The sequence below is a fragment of the Mustela nigripes genome, chromosome 1 (assembly GCF_022355385.1).
Source record: "Mustela nigripes isolate SB6536 chromosome 1, MUSNIG.SB6536, whole genome shotgun sequence".
NCBI lineage: Eukaryota > Metazoa > Chordata > Mammalia > Carnivora > Mustelidae > Mustela > Mustela nigripes.
In genome coordinates, this window is record NC_081557.1 from 162,119,401 (window position 1) to 162,138,698 (window position 19,298).

A 19,298-nucleotide genomic window follows, 5' to 3' on the forward strand; every position below is an offset into this window, starting at 1 on the left:
GATCCCAGGACCCTGAGACAATGACCTAAGCCAAAGGCAGAGGCTTAACCCACCGAGGCACCCAGGCACCCCAAATCAGCATTGTTTTTAACACAGAGAGAGACAGGAGAATAGGAGAGAAAGTTCTTCTGGAACTTCTGATCAAACATGTGCATTCCTTATTGTGGGTCCAAGTAAAAATAAGTCTGAAAGTTGCTGGTTTATTGAGGAAAACAGGAACATGCTACCATCTACAAAGAACTTTCACACATGCTATTTTATGGAATCATCAAGAAACACCATGAGACAGTAATCATCATTAGGCCCATTTTTTCCAGCAGAGAGGTTAACTGACTTGTTCAAAGCCACACAGCACAGCCTGAACATAACTTCAGATGGGTCTGACTGTGGTACATCCTTGAGTACCATGGTAGTTCAGGGACACTGATGAGCAGAGCGGGCTGCTGGGGAAAAGGAGAGAGGAGAGGAGAAGGGGTACAACCTGAAAGGGGCCTGGAAAGGGAGGCCACTCGTGGCTGGGATGAAAGGACAGACATGCAGAAATGAGCTGGGCTACTCTGGCGGCGAGTGGAGAATCCAGTGTGATGTAGCAGAGAACACTGGAAGCTGAGAGCCAATTAGGGGTGGGCAGACCCGGAGGCAGCCTTCAACAGACCTGAGACTTTGGGCACAAACACTCACCTCTTGGAACTTTACTCTCCTCATCTCTAAGATGGGAATAGTAACAGTATCTACTTCAAAGCAGACCAAGTGAAATAATTCAAGTAAAGAAAGTGATTGTGCTCCACATGGGATAGCTTATAAGAAGTCACCTCACTCACGCACAATCCCACACCAATAAATACATGAAAACCCATCTCTTATTGGGGGCCCTGACGACCATCCTTAAGATAGACCACACCATTTCAGGGCTCAGTAAAACCCAGCAGAGACCAAAGAGGACTTAACACTGGGGCTTCGGCTCTGGGCTGCTTACTTGACGACACAGGTAGAAAGTGAGGCTGGACAGCCCAGGCAGGCTGACCTTGAAGACTAGGCAGAAGAAAGAGGACCTTGAAGAGGACCTTGGAGACTAGGCAGAGCAATTTAGACTTCCATCAGGAAGAGTCAGGGAGCATAAAAGGTTTCTGAAGAAAAGAGCTCTGGGGTGGGGAGGCAGTGGGGTGGGGTGAACGAACAGTAGGGCTCTGAAATTGGGAAAATCATACTGTGATCAGCAATAAATTTTTCAAGTCAAGATGTGCAGAGGCATCCCAGAGAAAGTGCTCTAAGACTTACAAAATTGAAAGTGTTGCATCTAGGGGCAAGGATGTCTGTCAGACGGGGCCTCGGGAGACCTGAGAATAGAAAAAAGCTGCAATTTTAAGAAAGCCATGGTGGGCTGGCCATGGAATGCAGCAGGGAGAAGGGAGCTGCAGGCAACAAACATCCCCGGCTCTCCTGGCAAGGTCAGCCCTGCTGCGGGGCAGGAGGGAGGCAGCCTACATCGGCGCCCTTTGGGTGTTCCTGCTGGCAAGCGTCCTGATGGCAAAAATGGACGCCTTGGACTTAACCTGGTGCCATTTGACACTGAAATTCTCTTTGTTTTTATTCCACACGGGCCCACTAAGCATCTGACAATGATTTGGCTCTCCAGGCCCGCCTGGCTACAGGAAGAGATGCGCGCTGGTTGTTCCCACACCAGAATCCCAGGCCATGAAATTGAAATAGAAACAGGCCCATTCTCAGTGTAAGGCAGGAGCCCGGCAATCCGGCTTTCTATCTGCACTTCCTGAACCCGGCCAACGTGACACAGACATGCACGCGCTGTGCTCCCCGCAATCCGCGGCTGAACCTGTCCCCTGGAATCCAATCAGCTGCTCCCTCAAACCTCCAGGAACACCCGCTCTACCATCTGCAAAGGGGCTGAGAACGCAAGGGGGACTCCTGTCAGCAAAAGCAAAGCTCGCTTAAATGCCACAGAGGTTAGGGAACCAAAAAAGAGAAACCAGCCAAGAGGCAAGACGAATGCGGATGAGGGGGAATTTTAAAAAAGCGGGGGCGGGGGGGGGGGGGGGAGGGAATGACAAGAGAAACATAAAGGGGACAAAAAGACGTAAAGAGGACTGAGATTTTTGACTTCGGGAACTCCCCATCTCAACAACACAGGGAAGAGGTTTGCAGAACCTGATTTTGGCTTAAGATGTTCATCTGAGAGGACAGAGTAACTACGGGCAGGCCACTGACTGGGACCAGCAAGGTATTCATTATACTGCTGGGCACCTTGTTCTCCTCACAGGAGTTTACTCGAGTATGGACAGTACACCAGGTACTCCACCAATCACGGGGAGCCCTGTCTTCAGAGCGCTCAGTCTAGTGGGGCAGGTTAATTGGCTCTTTTAGTAAACAGAGGTGGTACAATGGGGACGCACACAGAGGACAATGGGGACATCTAAATTAATGAACACCATAGGGCAGAGAACCAAACTTTTTCAGTCAAAAGAGCTAAATCATTTTTAACAAGAAGCAGCAATGCTATTTTTTTTTATCTTGTTGATTTTAAATCAAATATCAACTCTTTTTTTTTTAAGATTTTATTTATTTGTCAGAGCACACAAGAGCAGTAGGAGCAGCAGGCAGAGGAAGAAGCAGACTCCCCACTGAGCAGGGAGCCTGATGGGGGCTCCATCCCAGGACCCTGAGGTCATGACCGAAGCCGAAAGCGGATGCTTAACTGACTGAGCCACCCAGGTGTCCCACTTTGTATCATTCTCTAAGTGGTGAAAATAAATAGCAAGAGGACTAGAAAATGTGCTCTTTGCTGAGAGATTGCAGCAACATGTGTAGAAAACTCCCAATAATAAAATAAAGGCAGATGCCAGATCTATGACAGCCCATGAAAAGGCAAACATCTACTTTTCAGGCCAAATACCAAACCCTTACGTAACACAATGCCTGCCTACGTAAAGACCACACACTCATCTAGTTTCATCATCTGGTACAGAATTCCCAAACTGTAACTCATATTAATTTAATTTTCCACTCACTGAAAATTTAAAAGATCACAAAATCTCAGAGCTGATAAGGCAAAATTAGGAAGCAATACAATTCCAGGATACTGTTAACTTGCAACCCAAAAGACTTTCCAGAGGAGTAATAATCTCAAGTGTATAAACCAAAGAAAATATTTTAGGGCCACTCAAAATTAGAAATCTTGGAAAGACAGAGGATCTTCCTCAATTACCACGACAGGGTCAACAGAGGTGCACTGGAAAACACAGAGACAAGAGCATGAATGACTGACCTAAAAGAAATACAGAGGTATCAAAAGCAGAGACAGAGACAGCCTTGGTTAGAGCTCACACCTCCTACCTACATTTTTTCTCCCTCATCCCCACCTTCCACCCTTGCCTGAGTATTACTAGCTGTGTCTGCAGAAGAGTAAGACTGAAAAACTGGGAACAAACACTTCCATTACTCCTTGCATAGAATAGGTCTTCAAAACTATGTCTGTCCCTGGTCTTACAGAGAGGCTTTTGGTTGTTCCACTAGCCAGCACTGAGGAACATTATAGAAAGCTGCCCTAAAAATTCTTATTTACTTTAGGGACTTCACTAGGTTCTAGGACTTCTCTAAGCGATAGTATGTATTTGGTAACATAAGGCTGACTGTGTTTCCCTTTTTGCACTGGCTGATAGGAGGCTCAGAAAACATCTGCAGCTAACTTTCAGAAGTTCAACTGCCTACCACTGTTTTAAAAGCATTACCTTTTTTTTTTTTTTTTAAACATATAATGTATTATTTGTTTCAGGGATACAGGTCTGTGATTCATCACTCTTACACTATTCAGAGCACTCCCCATAGCACACACCCTCCCCAATGTCCATCACCCAGCCACCCCATCCCTCCCACCCCCCCCCCAACAACCCTCAGTTTGTTTTCTGAGATTAAGAGTCTCTTATTGTTTGTCTCCCTCTCTGGCTTCATCTTATTTCATTTTTCCCTCATAAAAGCATTACTTTTATCCCTTATTTTCCCTTCACACATTCTCCTCGTTAGAAATAAAAAAAGGCAAAAAAGTATACTGTTAATAACAAATATTAAGTGTTTATTAGATATTCCAATGCCACTGCCTATCTATATATCCTCTACCTTGCATTATGACTCCTTAAACCATGTGTTTTTAAATATATATTAAATTGTATATATTTAAATACATTAAATTTTGGTTTGGGAAAAATTAGGGTACCAAGATATGGGCAGATGGATGAGGAAACTGATAGATAAGCGGAGAAAAAAAAGCAACATCTCATTTCTGTGGAGGCTTTTCAACCTTATCCTGGAGAAGGGGTACAGACAATGGCAAATGGCTGGAGATACACTAGGTGGGACTTGGTTACTCTGGGCTGCCGTCCAGAGACCCCCACATGAAAGCAATTTTAGCTATGGTCTGCGATAAAGCAGCACAACAAAAACTAAAATTCCCCCACTGAAGACAGGCAAGAATCTGCTGGAGCAACTTGTTTGTACCCCTAATCTGCCTGTGGAGCAGCACACAGAAATCCCAAATGCAAAACTCGCCCTTTACAGGGTCAGAAGGAAAAAACACATGGATGAAGAAACACAATACAGTGTCTGAACCAGCTGAGAGCCAGGGTAGCTTAGCAGAGGGAGGGACACAGTGAGAAAAATGCAGCCAGGGAAGGCGGGACACAGCCACGGAGGAAGGAACACGGACAGAGGGAGAGGGTCTTGAGGAAGCATGGACATGATGCGGACTTTCCCTCTGTTCACCCTTCCCCAGGTCAAAGCATTTTCATCTGCCTCTGCATTTCCTCCTCTCTACCCACCCCTCTAAGTCCATAACCATCTTCCCACAGAACCAAGCAAAACTGGCTAGTACATGCAAGTACCTGGGTGACGGCTGTCAGTACCTCAGAAGAACCAAGAATCAGGCCTCCCGGGGCCTACAGCCAACCACAATGGACCGAACCCCAGTAGTAGGAGTTCCTGCAGCTCACTCGGAGCCCACCTGCCCACTTTCCCCAGTCCCGAGAATTCCAGCAGGCTACATCACCTGACTTTCAAACCACAGATGTAGGAGAAAGCAACAAATTAGAAGTGAAGAGAGGGGCTGGCCCCAGGCTACAGGGACAAAGTGAGAGCCAACAGCTGAGGACACATCACATTCCTGAAGAGCATGGGAAAAATGGACCCACCCAGAAGTCTGTGGCTATGACAGAGGGGAGGCAGCGGGTGGGCCAATGTGGTGACAGGTGGGCACAGGGCTGCCGGAGGTGGGGGTGGGGGGAACGACAATATCTCCAAAGGGCCAGCAAGCTCCCGGGAGCACCAAGAACGGCCACACACAAGGCTTCCTATAGAGTGGAGCAACTATTTTTCAAGTTTATAATGTCAGTATAATTAAAACATTAATAAAAGTACTATTACACTTCCAAATATTGTATAATAAAATTCCATTCTATCAGATAAACAAAAATATAGACACTATAATGATGGATAGGTGTCATTCTACATTTGTCCAAACCCACAGAATAGACAAGACCCAGTGAACCCTAAGGTAAACTACAGACTCTGGGCATCATAACGTGTCCGTGTAGGTTCATCCCTGCCATTCTGGGGAGTAATGTTGCTATGGGGGAGGTCACGCGTGTGTGAGAGCAGGGGTACGTGCGAAATCTCCATTCCAGCCTCCCAATTTTACCGTAAACCTAACATGGCTCCAAATAAAGTAAAATAAAATCTTTAAAGATAAGAAATTTTTAAAAATTAAAATACATCGTGTGAGGTTTGGGAAATTTGACAACAGAAAAGAGGTCCTTGTACTTAAAAAGGTTAGGAACTAGGGCAAACGGGTGGCTCAGTCATTCAACATCTGCCTTCAGCTCAGGTCATGATCCCAGACCTGGGATGGAGCCCCGCATTGGGCTCCCTGCTTGGTGGGAAGCCTGCTTTTCCCTCTTCCTCTGTCTGCTTGCATTCCCTCTCTGACTATCTCTCTCTCTGTCAAATAAATAAACAAAAAGTCTTTCAAAAGAAAAAAAAGGTTAGGAACTATCAATATATCAGAACTAGGCCTTCAAGTCAGACAAGTCAGACATGTGGATTTAAATCATGGCTGCCTCTCCCAGTTGAGTGTCTAAAATGGGTATGAAACCCTCCACTACACAGCACAGCAGTCTGAAGAAAAGATGAAGAAAAGAGCTCAGGGCAGTGACTCTTTCCCTTGGTTGAATTAGTTTGTTTATACATTTAATAAACAAGTACCATCAAACATCACCAGGCACTATGGGCACAATGGTGAACCACCAAGATTTCTGCCATTACGGATGTCTGCTGGGAAGCAGGGGACACAGAGAAGACATCAACACCACAGTGGGCTAAACACGAGAACTGGGAGCCCAGCAGCAATTTGGACAGCCGACCAGAATACAACCAAGACAGAGCAAAGCCTAGGAGTTTTAACTCATAGGTGATTTCCTTCGGCAAGTATCTAAGTAGTGCCACATGCCCACACTGTTCCAGGGGTTGAGGTCACAGCAGAGGACCGACCAAAGCCCCTGCCCTTGTGAAGTTTACATCTGGGGAAGGAGATGTAATATCATAAAAAAACAGATGAGTAAAAATTATGTCAGTGTGGGGAAGGAAGCTCTAGTCAGGGAGAAAGAGCAGGGAGGCAGTCTTCCTGAGCTGGGTGACCAGAATCCCGGGCGTTCCAGGAGGACTGAAAGCCTTGCGGGAAAGCTCTGAGGTGGAAACTGGCTGGCCCATTCATCTCAATAGCTTTATGTTCTCGATGTTACATTTCCAGAGGGCAAGGAGGACTTCAGAAAGAGGTCTACTCAAAGCAATGAAAAGAAAAATAGTGATGTTTAACAGCCCTCCAGAAGGTTGGCCGCCCCAAGTCACACCACCGTCACAGAAGCTACGGCTTGTGGTACTGCCTCTTTGAGCGCCTTGCCTCCCTTTTTTGCCTGTAGCTCCTAAAATGAATACGGAGAGGAAAAGAAGCTGTACATATACTTCCCTCGTGTAGCACCTTTTCTCCATTCACCTGGAACATGTTACCTCATGTGACAATAAATAGTCCAGATTGTCTAACTCCTGAGACAGAGCCATGTCACAATCACAGTGATTTGTTTAAAGAATCTTGCCCACTGCATAATTAGCCCATAGGTCACCATATGTCTCTAAGTCCTCATAAAACTAACCATATGTTGTTTTCATCAAGGACTGCACTGAAGTAACATACACTCTGCCCCTAGAAAAATGCTACAAACCCATTTTTCCAAAGGTGGAGGGGCTGTGGGCTGTTGGCAACACATACTTCCTTCTCCATCACCACATTTAAAAAAAAAAAAATTTTCCCCACGACCACGGTTTATTATGAAGGTAAACCCTGATCCTCATGATGGGCTGATGGGTAGCATTTCTGGTAGCAAGCATGGGCACCAAGACCTCCAAACTTTTGGGGATTTGCAGTGATGGGGCTCAGGTACCAGAGCAGGGTCCAGTCATACTGGATGAGGACATCGTTGCTCTCCTTGGAAGCCTCATCCATGTTATTTCTGGTCCTAGGCCACCTGGACTTCAGAGCCTAACTGCATACATCTGGGCCATATGACCACCACCCTCCATGAAGATTCAGATGTCCACCCTGGCAAACCGTTCCTTACCCAAAGCAGAACAGGTTCCAGGAGCTCATCACGCAGCACACAAGGCTCAACATTCTCAGGGGCAGCCTGTTCACCTCCATGAGGCCGCCGTCCTGTGTGTGGCCACATTCTCGCACCCGAAGACCTGACCATGGAACCCATGGCTGCAGGTGTAGACAAGAGTTCCTTACTGCACAGAACCACAACCAGAAAAGCACATTTTTTTCTTAATTTCAACAATTTTTATTTGGTTTTGTTCATGCTTTGTGCATGTCTACCAAAGCAAGTAAATCATTTCTAGAAATGTCTGAAGAGGTTCTTCAGAAGACATTGGGTAAACAGGCTCAGAGGTCCAGAATTTTAGTTCTTTTCTACCATTTGACCTAGTGATACAAACACACACACACACAAGCAAATATATCTTCTAAACTATTCCTCCTCTCTATTGCCTACGGCATTTTGTAACTCGAAGTCATCAAACACCAACTTTTCAGTCAGACTGACTCTGCTTTAAAGTAGATAAATGAATAATGTTTTGAAACCATACAAAAACAGTCATCTGGGGCGCCTGGGTGACGCAGTCGGTTAAGCACCCAACTCTTGGTTTCCGCTCAGGTCATGATCTCAGGGTGGCTGAGATCAAGCGTCCGAGCTGGACTCCACACGGGGCATGGAGTTGGTTTCAGATTCCCTCCCTCTGCCTCTGCTCCTCCCCCAGCTTGCTTGCGCACTCTAATAAATAAAATCTTTTTTTAAAAAGTCATCAAATACTATTCTGACTTGAAAGCAAGAATCCTCAAACTGTTGAGTTCTGTTCCTCTCCTCCTGTCACCCACCAATGACTAAACAATTGGAATAAGCAGCACAAGATGTTCTAGATTTTAGGTCTGATTTCATTTATCTTTTAAGCAAAATAGGAATAAAAATTATCCCAAAAATGTGCCTACATGTAGTTTAAAATTACATGGCAAGGAACACTAAAGCCTTCAGACAACTCAAGAACCTTGGAATCTCCTGGTGGAAGTGGGTCATTAACACTGCTAAAAAGCAGAGAAACCAGCTCTTCATCAACTTGCTTCCCTTAGGGCATTGTAAAATTAATCTGACCCACGGTTTACAGAGTCAAGAATAAACTATATTTACAAAACTGGCCACAATTTCATCATTTAAAGAAAGGCCAAGAATTTCCTACAAAGCGATTAATTCCATGTGGCCTGGGAAAGTATTCGTTGAACAAAAACTGGTACAAAGAGAAATTCTAACTTTCTAGATCTCTTGACTCATTAATCCTTAAATTAACCCTTGTCACCAAAATCACCAAGCTCTCAAATATCTAAAGGTTTAGCACCTATGGAACTGGAGTTGTAAACTTACCAACTATTAATGATTGGCAGGGTTCCTCCTTTACGGATCAGAAATTCTGTTAAAAGCTATCTTCTGTTCTCCATCCAGAGCATTTACTTTACATACATCCATGGAACAGAAGATGAATTCTCTTGAGATTTTAAAGTTATTCCTCAGATATCTCGAGAGCATTCTGCCAGAGACTTAATGGATTTTAAGACTAGGTCCTAGAGTGGACTGAGTTTTCCTCAACTTACAATGGGGTTACATCTCAATAAACCCACTGTAAGTTGAAAATATCCTGCGTTGAAAATGTATTTAATACACCTAGCCTACCAAACATCGTAGCTTAGCCTAGCTATATCAAACATACTCTGATTGCTTACATCAGCCTATACATTGTCAAAATCATGTAATAGAAAGCCTGTTCCATTATAAAGTGTGGACGATCTCATGTAATTTATTGAATACTGTACTGAAAGTGAAAAACAAAGTGGCTGGAATTATAAGAGTTATTTATCCTTGGGATTGCACGGCTGCCTGGGAGGTACAGCAGCTGCCACTGCCCAGCTTCACGAGACAGTATCTGGTCTAACTTCAAAATCTGAAGTATGGGTTCAACTGAATGTGTACTGCTTTTGTACCATTGTAAAGCCAGAAAATCATAAACAATCCTGAATCCAGGGACCATCTGTATTTGCAGTCTCACAGGGACACGGTAGTCCTTAGCACAAGCTGTGCTGGTTCATCATGTGCCTGATCAAGAGTTCCCCCCCACTTCCGTGGCAATGGCCTAGTGAGTCAACATGAAAAGAAACGGTAGTGTGATCGAAGGACGCAGAGATAGACGCAGCTTCCCATCCTGGCTCTGCCTCGTACCTTACTCTCACAGCCTTGGTTTCATCTTTCCTAAAATGAGAAAGCCACCTCCAAGCCAGGGTTAAGTATGAGTATTATACAAGAGCATGAAGGGTCCTTCACAAGGGGTCAGACCCACAACAGACACACAATAAATGAGAACCATACTAAACAGGTCAGAGATGGTTCTGCCCGACCAAGCCTACTTCTTGTAATCCAGTATTAACAATCTTTTATTATTATGTTGTTGTTGTTGTTGTGTTAGTCACCATACAGTCCATCATTAGTTTTTGATGGAGTGTTCCATGATTCATTGTTTGCGTATAACACCCACTGCTCCACGGAATATATCCCCCCCCCACTTTCCGCTCTATTTAAATCCATCTAAAAAACAAGAGTACAAAGAAGACTAAGAGTTAGCTGGCTGAAGCCAGTGGGAGCTGGAGGCAAAGAGGAACTGAGAGGGGCAAACAGAGCAGACACTGGGACACTGAGCGCCAAGTGGCAATGGACAAATCCACTCTCCAAAGCCACAGGATGCAGAGCTTACAAGTCCCCTTTTCACGGGGCATCTGGGTAGTTCAGACAGTTCAGCGACTGCCTTCGGCTCAGTACATGATCTTGGAGTCCCAAGATTGAGTCCCGCATCGGGCTCCCCACTCAGCAGGGAGTCCGCTTCTCCCTCTGCACCCCCCACCCCATGCACACACACTCTCTCTCTCTTTTTCAAATAAAATCTTAAAAAAAAAAAAAGTCTCCTTTTCAAAGAATATCTAGTGACACAGAGGAAAGCTCACTAAGGAGTGGTAAATTGGAAAAAAAGAAGCACAAATAGAAGTATAATATATATACACACACACACACACACACACACACACACACAAGAATTGGGGGAAAACGTAAAATTTCTTTAAGATATATAAATTAGCACAGACAAGCACTACAGACACATACTCCTCTCTCTTGTGCTCACAGTTATATACAGGTTCTCCGAATTTGGGGGGATGATTTGAACAGTTTATCTATGATGGGGGTGGCGGTTAAAAAGAAGGGCAAGCCCATGCTGTCAGTTTCTTTTCCAATGAGACAACAAAAATACTCATCTTTCCCCTCTAAGCTCTTCAACATACCTTATTACCTCAACAGTCTGCAACCTCCCAGCAACCACTGTTCCCCAGCTCCTTGGACTTATTCTCTCCTCTATCTGCCAGGTATCTGTGATTACTGACTGGGTGACCACCAGCCAGAGCCATGGGCTGCTTTTCTTCAGAATGAAAAGGAGGGTCAAGAAATATTACCCAAGCTTTTACATATCTCAATTACTGGGGGGAGGGGGGACCCTACGGTCTAAAATCTTTTCTAAATAATCAGGACCTCACACAATATTTTATGAACGTTTCCCTCTTTCATTAGAAACCACAGTACAATATCCTGAGTAGTGTATCCAAAGTCATGCCCACCCAACTTCTTTAAAAGAAAAAAAAGTGATTTCCTTTCTCTGGAGGCCTAGAGTAGTCTCTCACCTTCTAGATTTCACATGATTTGTAAGAAGCTAAACAGTATTTTTTTAATCTCCCTCAGTTTATGGGCACACACTTACTTTTCTATCTTATTAATTAATAGCTTCCAATTACTTAACTCCAAAATCTCTCTGTAATACCACAAATCTTAAAGTTATACTGCCAAGTCCACAATATCCATATATTTTTGCCTTTAAAAAAAAGGGGGGGGGGGGACACCTGGGTGGCTCAGTGGGTTAAGCCTCTGCCTTCGGCTCAGGTCATGATCCCAGGGTCCTGGGATCGAGCCCCGTATTGGGCTCCCTGCTCAGCGGGGAGCCTGCTGCTCCCTCCTGCTTGTGTGCTCTCTCTCTCTCTGAGACAAATAAAATCTTAAAAATAAATAAATAATTTTTAAGAATTTGAAAAGGAAAAAACAATTGTACACCCACCAGATTAGAGTATCTGAATATTTTGATTATCTTTGATTACCTAGACATTTTTGATTCAAAAGAGGTCATGACTGGTAAAGATTTTCTTCCAGCATAAACTTAGCTATTGCTTTTCATTTAGTCCTCTACCCTGATATTCATGGAGATTAAAAACTGGTTTTATGCTCCACTTTAAGATAAAAACCAAAGTTGAAAACTGAATTATAAAACAATTCCCCTTATTTATCTTTTATTTCTATGACCAGAAAGGCAGCAGCATCAGCCCTGCCCATCAGCCACAATGCTCACACTCGGTACTGAAGGGCTGGCCCTTCTCCTCCAGAATCAATGAGGTACTGAATTTAAAAGGTTTATTGCTCTTAAAATTTTCCAACAGGCATGCCAACAAGAATCCTTCATTTTCCACTCAAACTCCAAGTGTCTCGGCATCTGGCCTCTCCTACCCAAGCACGTCTGCTGATGTAAAATACACACCTTTCCCTCACCATATTGCTCCAAAATCGACTTCCAAACGCACCGAGTTGATCAGGACTGATCATCAAGCAAATGATGGGCTTGGCCAGGGTCTTTAACCCAGGTTGGTATGGCATTTGAGTCCATTTCTTTCAGACTGGTCCTGTGGCCACTCACACCAGTTTGCATCTGACAAGAGTCTCCGGAGAACAGAGCACAGAAGTCAGGAGGCGCCAAGGAAAATAGGATGGCCCCAGAGAAAGGGAAGCAGCAAGGCCACCCAGCCCTTGGGAGCACTGGCTCCGGGGCCCAGCTGTTCCGCCTCCCATCCAACTGTGCTATTTACTGGCTGTGTCAATGCTGAGTGACTTCACCTCTCTGTGAACCAGTTCCCACAGCTAGAAATGGAGATACTCACAGAGCTCATTCCTAGGGGGTCTGTTAGGATAAAAAGATAATCAAAGGAATAACCAGATGAAGTCCTCAGTTCAGTGCCTGGCGCATGGTCAACAACAAATATTAGCTATTTTCAGAAACCTGTTTACCAATTCGAGAACTAAGAATGCCAAGAGAGATTCAAGATCATTAATTACACCTTCCAGAGGAGCTGCCCAGATCACAAGGTTGTAAGATTCAACACACATCCTGTTTTCTGGCACTTACTAATTCTGGAGAGCTAAATAGAAAATGAAATTTATATTAAGAAAGAAATGCAAACATCTATGCGGAATTAATCAATTATGCAAGGCTGTGTGGTCAGGAGGCAGTCCCAAGCATCAGTGACCTTCCCCGCTAGGGCATGAACTTGAAACAGGAGCTGAAAACCCCATCATCGCTGAAGAGCCAACCTACTGTGAAAAAGTTCACTCACCATGCCTCTAAACGCTTACCCCTGAAAAGAAAATAATGCTAGAAATAAATTCGATTTACCTACTCAAGAGATGAATTTCCCTCCCAGCCCTTTCCCACACAATAACCCCTAGATTTTTCCTTTCTTTCCACCAGTATTTATTAGCATTTATAATATGCCAAACCCTGTGCTGGGCTTGGGGGACAGGATGCAAACAAAACAGTCACAGTCTCTTCCCTTTCTGAAAGCTGAGAATAGTCTGCCCTTTATTTAGAAAAATCACGCCCTCTGAATTGGAGACTTGGGAAATTCACCACAGAGGAATGTGAAGTTCCGTAGAATAGACAGGACCTCCGAGCTCTAGGAAGAAACGAGCATTGAGAAAGGTCCTCCCAGCACACAGCATCTGAAAGTGGGAACAAACAACGTACCTGCCCACACCTGAACATTCTTCCAGTTCTTGCCTTTGTCCCATTCGACTAGGGAAGAAATAGCAAGTCACTCTGGTCCCACTCTCTCCGGGACAGGGCCACCTCCTTCCTTCCTGGTCCAGCACAGCTTTCTGCTCCTCCTCCAGAGGCCTCCTCTGGCCATCCCAGGAGTCTCTTCCTCTCAGCAGAGCAGGGCTCTGACCCAAGGCACACTTCCCCACGACATGCCAGCTGAATGCTTCTAGAGAGAGGAAGGATGGGTCTGTCTTTCACCTGCATACACCCCATCACACTGATTACAAACATCAAGGACAGAGGGAGATGTGCTGGGTGAAGAAGTGGGGCAGAGGGCAGCTTTCCTTCACACAGAGCTGCTCACGTGGAACCGCCGCCACCACCGCGTCCTCAGAGAGGGCAAGGTCAGCTGCCACAAACCCTGTGTACCGAGGGAGCCCCCACCTGCCCTGCTCCCTCCAAGCCCCCAGTTCCTCCTGGCATTCTCCGGCATCCCCATGCTTGTCGCTCTTCCCGGAGCAGAACCACCACAACCTCAGCTGGTCGGAGGAAGGAAAAAAACTCTCAACCTCCATAAACCTTTGCCCCATTTCACACGTAAGCCAGGAGCCCCCTGAAGTCTCTGGAGCCCTAAACCAGCGAACCACCAGAGAAAGACTTAGCAGCACGACCCATGCAACTCTGCAGAAAGGATTCTGTTTTAAGAGAAAGCAAGGGAGCCCAAGAGCACAAGCAGAGTCAATGAATGCTTAACCAAAGGCCAGAGCTCCATTTTCTGTGAAATTTGATTATTTTTTTTAACGCTTCTTTGAAAGAACATCGTGATTCATTTTCCCAGTAAAACTGTAAGATAACAACAAAGACAGGAAAACTGCATTATGAGAATGCACTCTGACATCAAGGCTGCCTCATGCAGCTATCACTCTCCATCACCCATGTCACTTCTCAAGACTTTCTCTAACCCCAGCCACCTCGTGCAGCATCAAGAGGGCATCTGGGCTTATCTGTGGAAACCAAAAGCTCCCAGATTATGTTTATTCAAGTCAGATCTCCATAAACAATTGAAGGACAGACACGAACATTTTTTTAAAAAAATTATTTCCTTGCAATTACGGAAAATTTTATGAAAGAGTATATGTGAAATTTTTCACACACTTGTATTTATATGCCACATTAGATTTTTTAAAAAATCTTTTAGATCCAAAGGGATATTTAAATCATCCTTAAAGAGAATGTATATGCATATATGATGACTGGCTAAGAGATCTGCTCTGTGACATTTTCATTTTACACAACAGCATTTTTTTTTCCCATTAGTGATTCTCTCCTGGTTTCATCTAGGGAAAAACAAAAAACTTTCATACCTATTTGCCTAGATAAAACAGAAATACTAGGTGAAACAGAACCTATTCCTCTAAGAAAAATAAGCGCTTGCCCATCACAACTGTAAACATACATGTTTAGATGAAGGTTTTACACAAGAAGTCTGAGTAACTATTGGAGGTGGTGACCTCACATTATGATCGGCTCGTGCAGACCAGGGGCTGATGAAGCCAGCTGTCGAGACCAGCCCATCTGACCCATGCATCAGTCTGTGGGAACATCTCCTGACCCAAACTGCTCAGTTCTAGTGAGGCTGAGCTGTCTGCCTCACCTCTTTTACCCTGAGGCAAACTGGAAAGATTTTTGAGGGTATAATTACCCCTGCTCAGACTTCCAGGTAGACTGGGAGTCCCACCTTTACATGCTTCTTCAACTTTGCTGGACAGAGCAGCGCAACCTAGAGAAGGCTGCCCAGAGAAAAGTCAAGGAGAGGAGGACAGACACTGGATCACGGACATGATGACCGTGAAAGCCAGCGTGAACCATGAATAACACTAGGGCACAAATAATTAAAAGAAAACTAGAAATCCTGTCTAATTCACTTGTGAGCAAATGGAGTTGTTTGATTTTAAAGCCAAACCACAGAATTTTTAATAACACGAAGCCTACTTTTCCACTGAAAATGAGAACCCTGTCACTTAAGATTTACGACGTCAGCCACGTGCAGACAGGTACAGAAAGACCTTCGTCTCTGCTGCCCCAGCAGGGGCCGCGAGGAAGCATGTCACCTCGTCCCTGGAGTTTTCACCAACCGTAATTTCTGCGGAAAACGAGGGACTCCGCCTCCATCTCCACTCTCTCCTTTCTCGTGCCTCTTCTTAAATCCCTCCTGTGGGGGTCAAAGTTAATGACTTCAATCTGGCAACACAGGCTGACCATTAGAAACCCCAGAACCATTAAAAAGGGGAAAGAAAACTTTTACTAGAACAATCTGTTGGCCCTGAAGAGTCCCACCATGCTCTCCTATAAACATGAGCACTCATTTTGAGGAACTCCTCCTGCTTTGGCTCTCATTTTCTGTGATTTGTATAGAACAAATGAGGACGAAAAAGATATTTTAGTAACAAAATAACAAAAACTTGTAATTAAAGAGATGGGAAAACCTTTCTGAAGACACAGCAAAGCCCAACAGGGTGCGGCTAGCTTGGCGGGAACATCATTCCTCATCCCAAACTACGTACAGAGAAGAAGGGGGGTCACCTCAAAACTCCGTCCTTCCTCATGTTTTACCCAGATAACCCAGGTGATCATCACTAGCAGATGGGGACATCAGTAAGCACAGTCGGGAAAGCGCAACATCCCCTTCACGGAGGATGTCCATGCTCAGAGCTTTCTGCACTCAGGCCTTGTAGGCTCCTCCTTTTCTCTCCTCTTGCCTTTATCTCAATCTTTAAGGCTAATCCCTCTGTAGGGTGTTAATTACTCAGTCCCAATCACATTACTCCACAAACAAGGACAACAGGCTACAATGAAATCCGAAATGGATTAACTTTGTATTTATTGCATTAACATCCTAATATACTATTAATTACATCATTAGCACATACTTTACAGCGCATTAAAAAGGAAAAGGTAATTCTTTCCCTTTGCCTTCAGCTCCAACCAACTTTGATTTTTTTTTTTTTTTTTCAGAAGAGCACTAGAAGTATTTCCAAGGAACACGTGCAGCCAACAGTCTTGCCTATGAATGTGATTTCTGTCCAAGGGACCCACAGCATAAAACCAAATGACACTATTTTTCTTTTCTTTTTTTTTTAAGATTTTATTTATTTGACAGACAAAGATCACAAGTAGGCAGAGAGGCAGGCAGAGAGAGAGAGGGAGAAGCAGGCTCCCTCTGAGCAGAGAGTCCGATGCGGGGCTTGAACCCTGGACCCTGGGATCATGAACTGAGCCAAAGGCAGAGGCTTTAACCCACTGGGTCACCCAGGCACCCCAAATGACACTATTTTTCACAAGACCAAATAGACACTGAGGTCACTTAGGAGAGATTACCACTAGTAATCTGATTCAGACTGGGATGCCGTCTGGGACCGAATTCATGCAAACCTGCAAGGAAAAGTGGACACACACCACACATGCAGTAACAAAATGCAACGGAAAAGCACGCAGAAGAGATCTGCCTTCAGTTCGGATAATAAGTGCACAACGGCATTCACCACACATTGATTTGCCACACACACACATGACCAGAAGCCTCATTGACAAGAAACCCACAGCGATCTCAACACTAAGCTTAAAATCACAAGTCTTGGGGCAGACAATCCTGCAGAATAATTTCTTCAGAAGTTCCTCAAGCTCCTTGTAAAATCAAGCCCAAAATATATTCCCACTAGCTTATTTTCCACATCACTAAAATTCAAAGATGAATTCACACCATATTCTTTATCAATCCCTCCCCGGCACTAATCCCACTACAGCTGAACCTTGAACTGCACAGGTTTGAACTGCATGGGTCCACTTAGTGGCAGATTTCTTTTTCTTCTAATAAATACAGTCACAGTACTGTAAATGCAGTCTCTCTTCCTTATGATTTGAACATTTTTCTCTAGCTAACTTTATTGTAATAACATAGTATATAACACATATATGTGTGTTACAAAATACATGTAAATTGGCTATTTATGTTATCAGGCTTCTTGGCTATTAGTTAAACTTTGGGGGAGTAAACAACTATACATGAATTTTCCACTGCATGGGGGCTAGTGCCCCTAATTCCCATGTCAAGGGCCAACTGTTTATTGTCATTAATGCACCCCCTTATTGAAGTGCAAGCTCCCAGAAGGCAGGGATTATGTTGGTTTGATCTATATATCAAAGCACCAGTAACTGGAATGAAGGCAAGTGTGCATGGTACCCCCAAGAGATGGAAAATAACCACCATTAGTTGTGAATGCCCTGCGTGAACACAGTTCTTGGTATCCACAAAGAGGAGCAGCAGATCTGCTGATGTCTAGAACATAAAACGCAGTGTTCATCCAGAAGTTGCCCACCCTCTTCCTCCATCATCCCCTCAGCCCTAACCCAAATCCACCTTGTCAACTGAAATAATGTGGGCAAAGTGGCTTGAAATCAAGTGTATGTATGTGACTCCCTTCATTTCTAACTTCATTTGACCCATTTGGGCCCAGGATTTCCACCTTTATTCTTAATACACCAGTATAAAACTTCCTTCATTTTGTCTCCAGAGATGGCATGTATGGTTAAAAAGGAGGAACAAAATTAGCCCCACGGTCCTGACAAATTTTCTGGGAGAGCACGCTGTGTGAAGGCAAGAGCTGGTAGGAAGAGCAGGAAGAGAGCAGGGAGACCCGGGTTTACGTTCCCTCACACAACCATATGACCTTGTCTGTGGTGCGGGTCCTCCTAACAGAAGTGTTCTCATCCGCGATACGGAAATACGTCAGCAGCCCACCCTCCGGCGTTAAGGGGAGTGAGTGGGAGATCATGTATAAGGCGCCCCACAGGGAGCCTGGGTCGTGGCAGGTGTTCTGTAAACTGTACCTGCAGGACCCACGGCTTCACCACTTCCCAATTCCCAACCAACTTCCACTGAATAGTCAATAGGTCTTTGTGGTATTTATACACACATACAGACTCTGGAACCTGCCACAGTCAGCCAGCTCCCTCTCAGCCCCCAGCCCCCCCCCCCCATCCCAAAATACCCCCCCCCCCCCCCACACCGAGCCAAAGGCCACGGGACCCACCAGACCCTGTGGCACATGAGCTTTTCTTGAGGAAAACGAGTGGTGAGACCTCACAGGGCACCTCCTGAATTATCCTTACTAATTAGGACACTGGACTACTGCCATCTTATGAAAACGTTCTTCAGTCTTCAACATTAAATATAAGCAGTCAAAACGTGCATCTCTCTTTATTTAAAATTTCCCAGTTACTGAACAAGTATATAGGCCCAAGTATCAATGAAGCCAGAGATCATGTGTAAAACTCAACTTTGCTTCCCAAGCACTGTCGTACTGCAAAAGCACCCAAAACAAGCTCAAGAACCATTGAGATGACTGGCCAAAGGCCACGGGACCCACCAGACCCTGTGGCACATGAGCTTTTCTTGAGGAAAACGAGTGGTGAGACCTCACAGGGCACCTCCTGAATTATCCTTACTAATTAGGACACTGGACTACTGCCATCTTATGAAAACGTTCTTCAGTCTTCAACATTAAATATAAGCAGTCAAAACGTGCATCTCTCTTTATTTAAAATTTCCCAGTTACTGAACAAGTATATAGGCCCAAGTATCAATGAAGCCAGAGATCATGTGTAAAACTCAACTTTGCTTCCCAAGCACTGTCGTACTGCAAAAGCACCCAAAACAAGCTCAAGAACCATTGAGATGACTG

General features: G+C 44.7%; 1 protein-coding gene across 2 annotated transcripts in view; it reads right to left on the reverse strand.

Annotated features, from left to right (window-relative positions):
* TSPAN5 (tetraspanin 5) overlaps positions 1-19,298 on the reverse strand; it is a 171,729-nt gene that overhangs the window by 82,813 nt on the left and 69,618 nt on the right. The window contains exon 1 of one of the 2 annotated variants that reach the window (XM_059376261.1): positions 7,677-7,799. The exons of the other annotated variant lie outside the window; for it this stretch is intronic. Within the exon in view, the coding sequence (XP_059232244.1) occupies positions 7,677-7,784 (108 nt within the window). The 5' untranslated portion in view covers positions 7,785-7,799. Of the gene's footprint in view, positions 1-7,676; positions 7,800-19,298 lie in introns of those variants that run through there. 2 annotated transcript variants of the gene reach the window in all.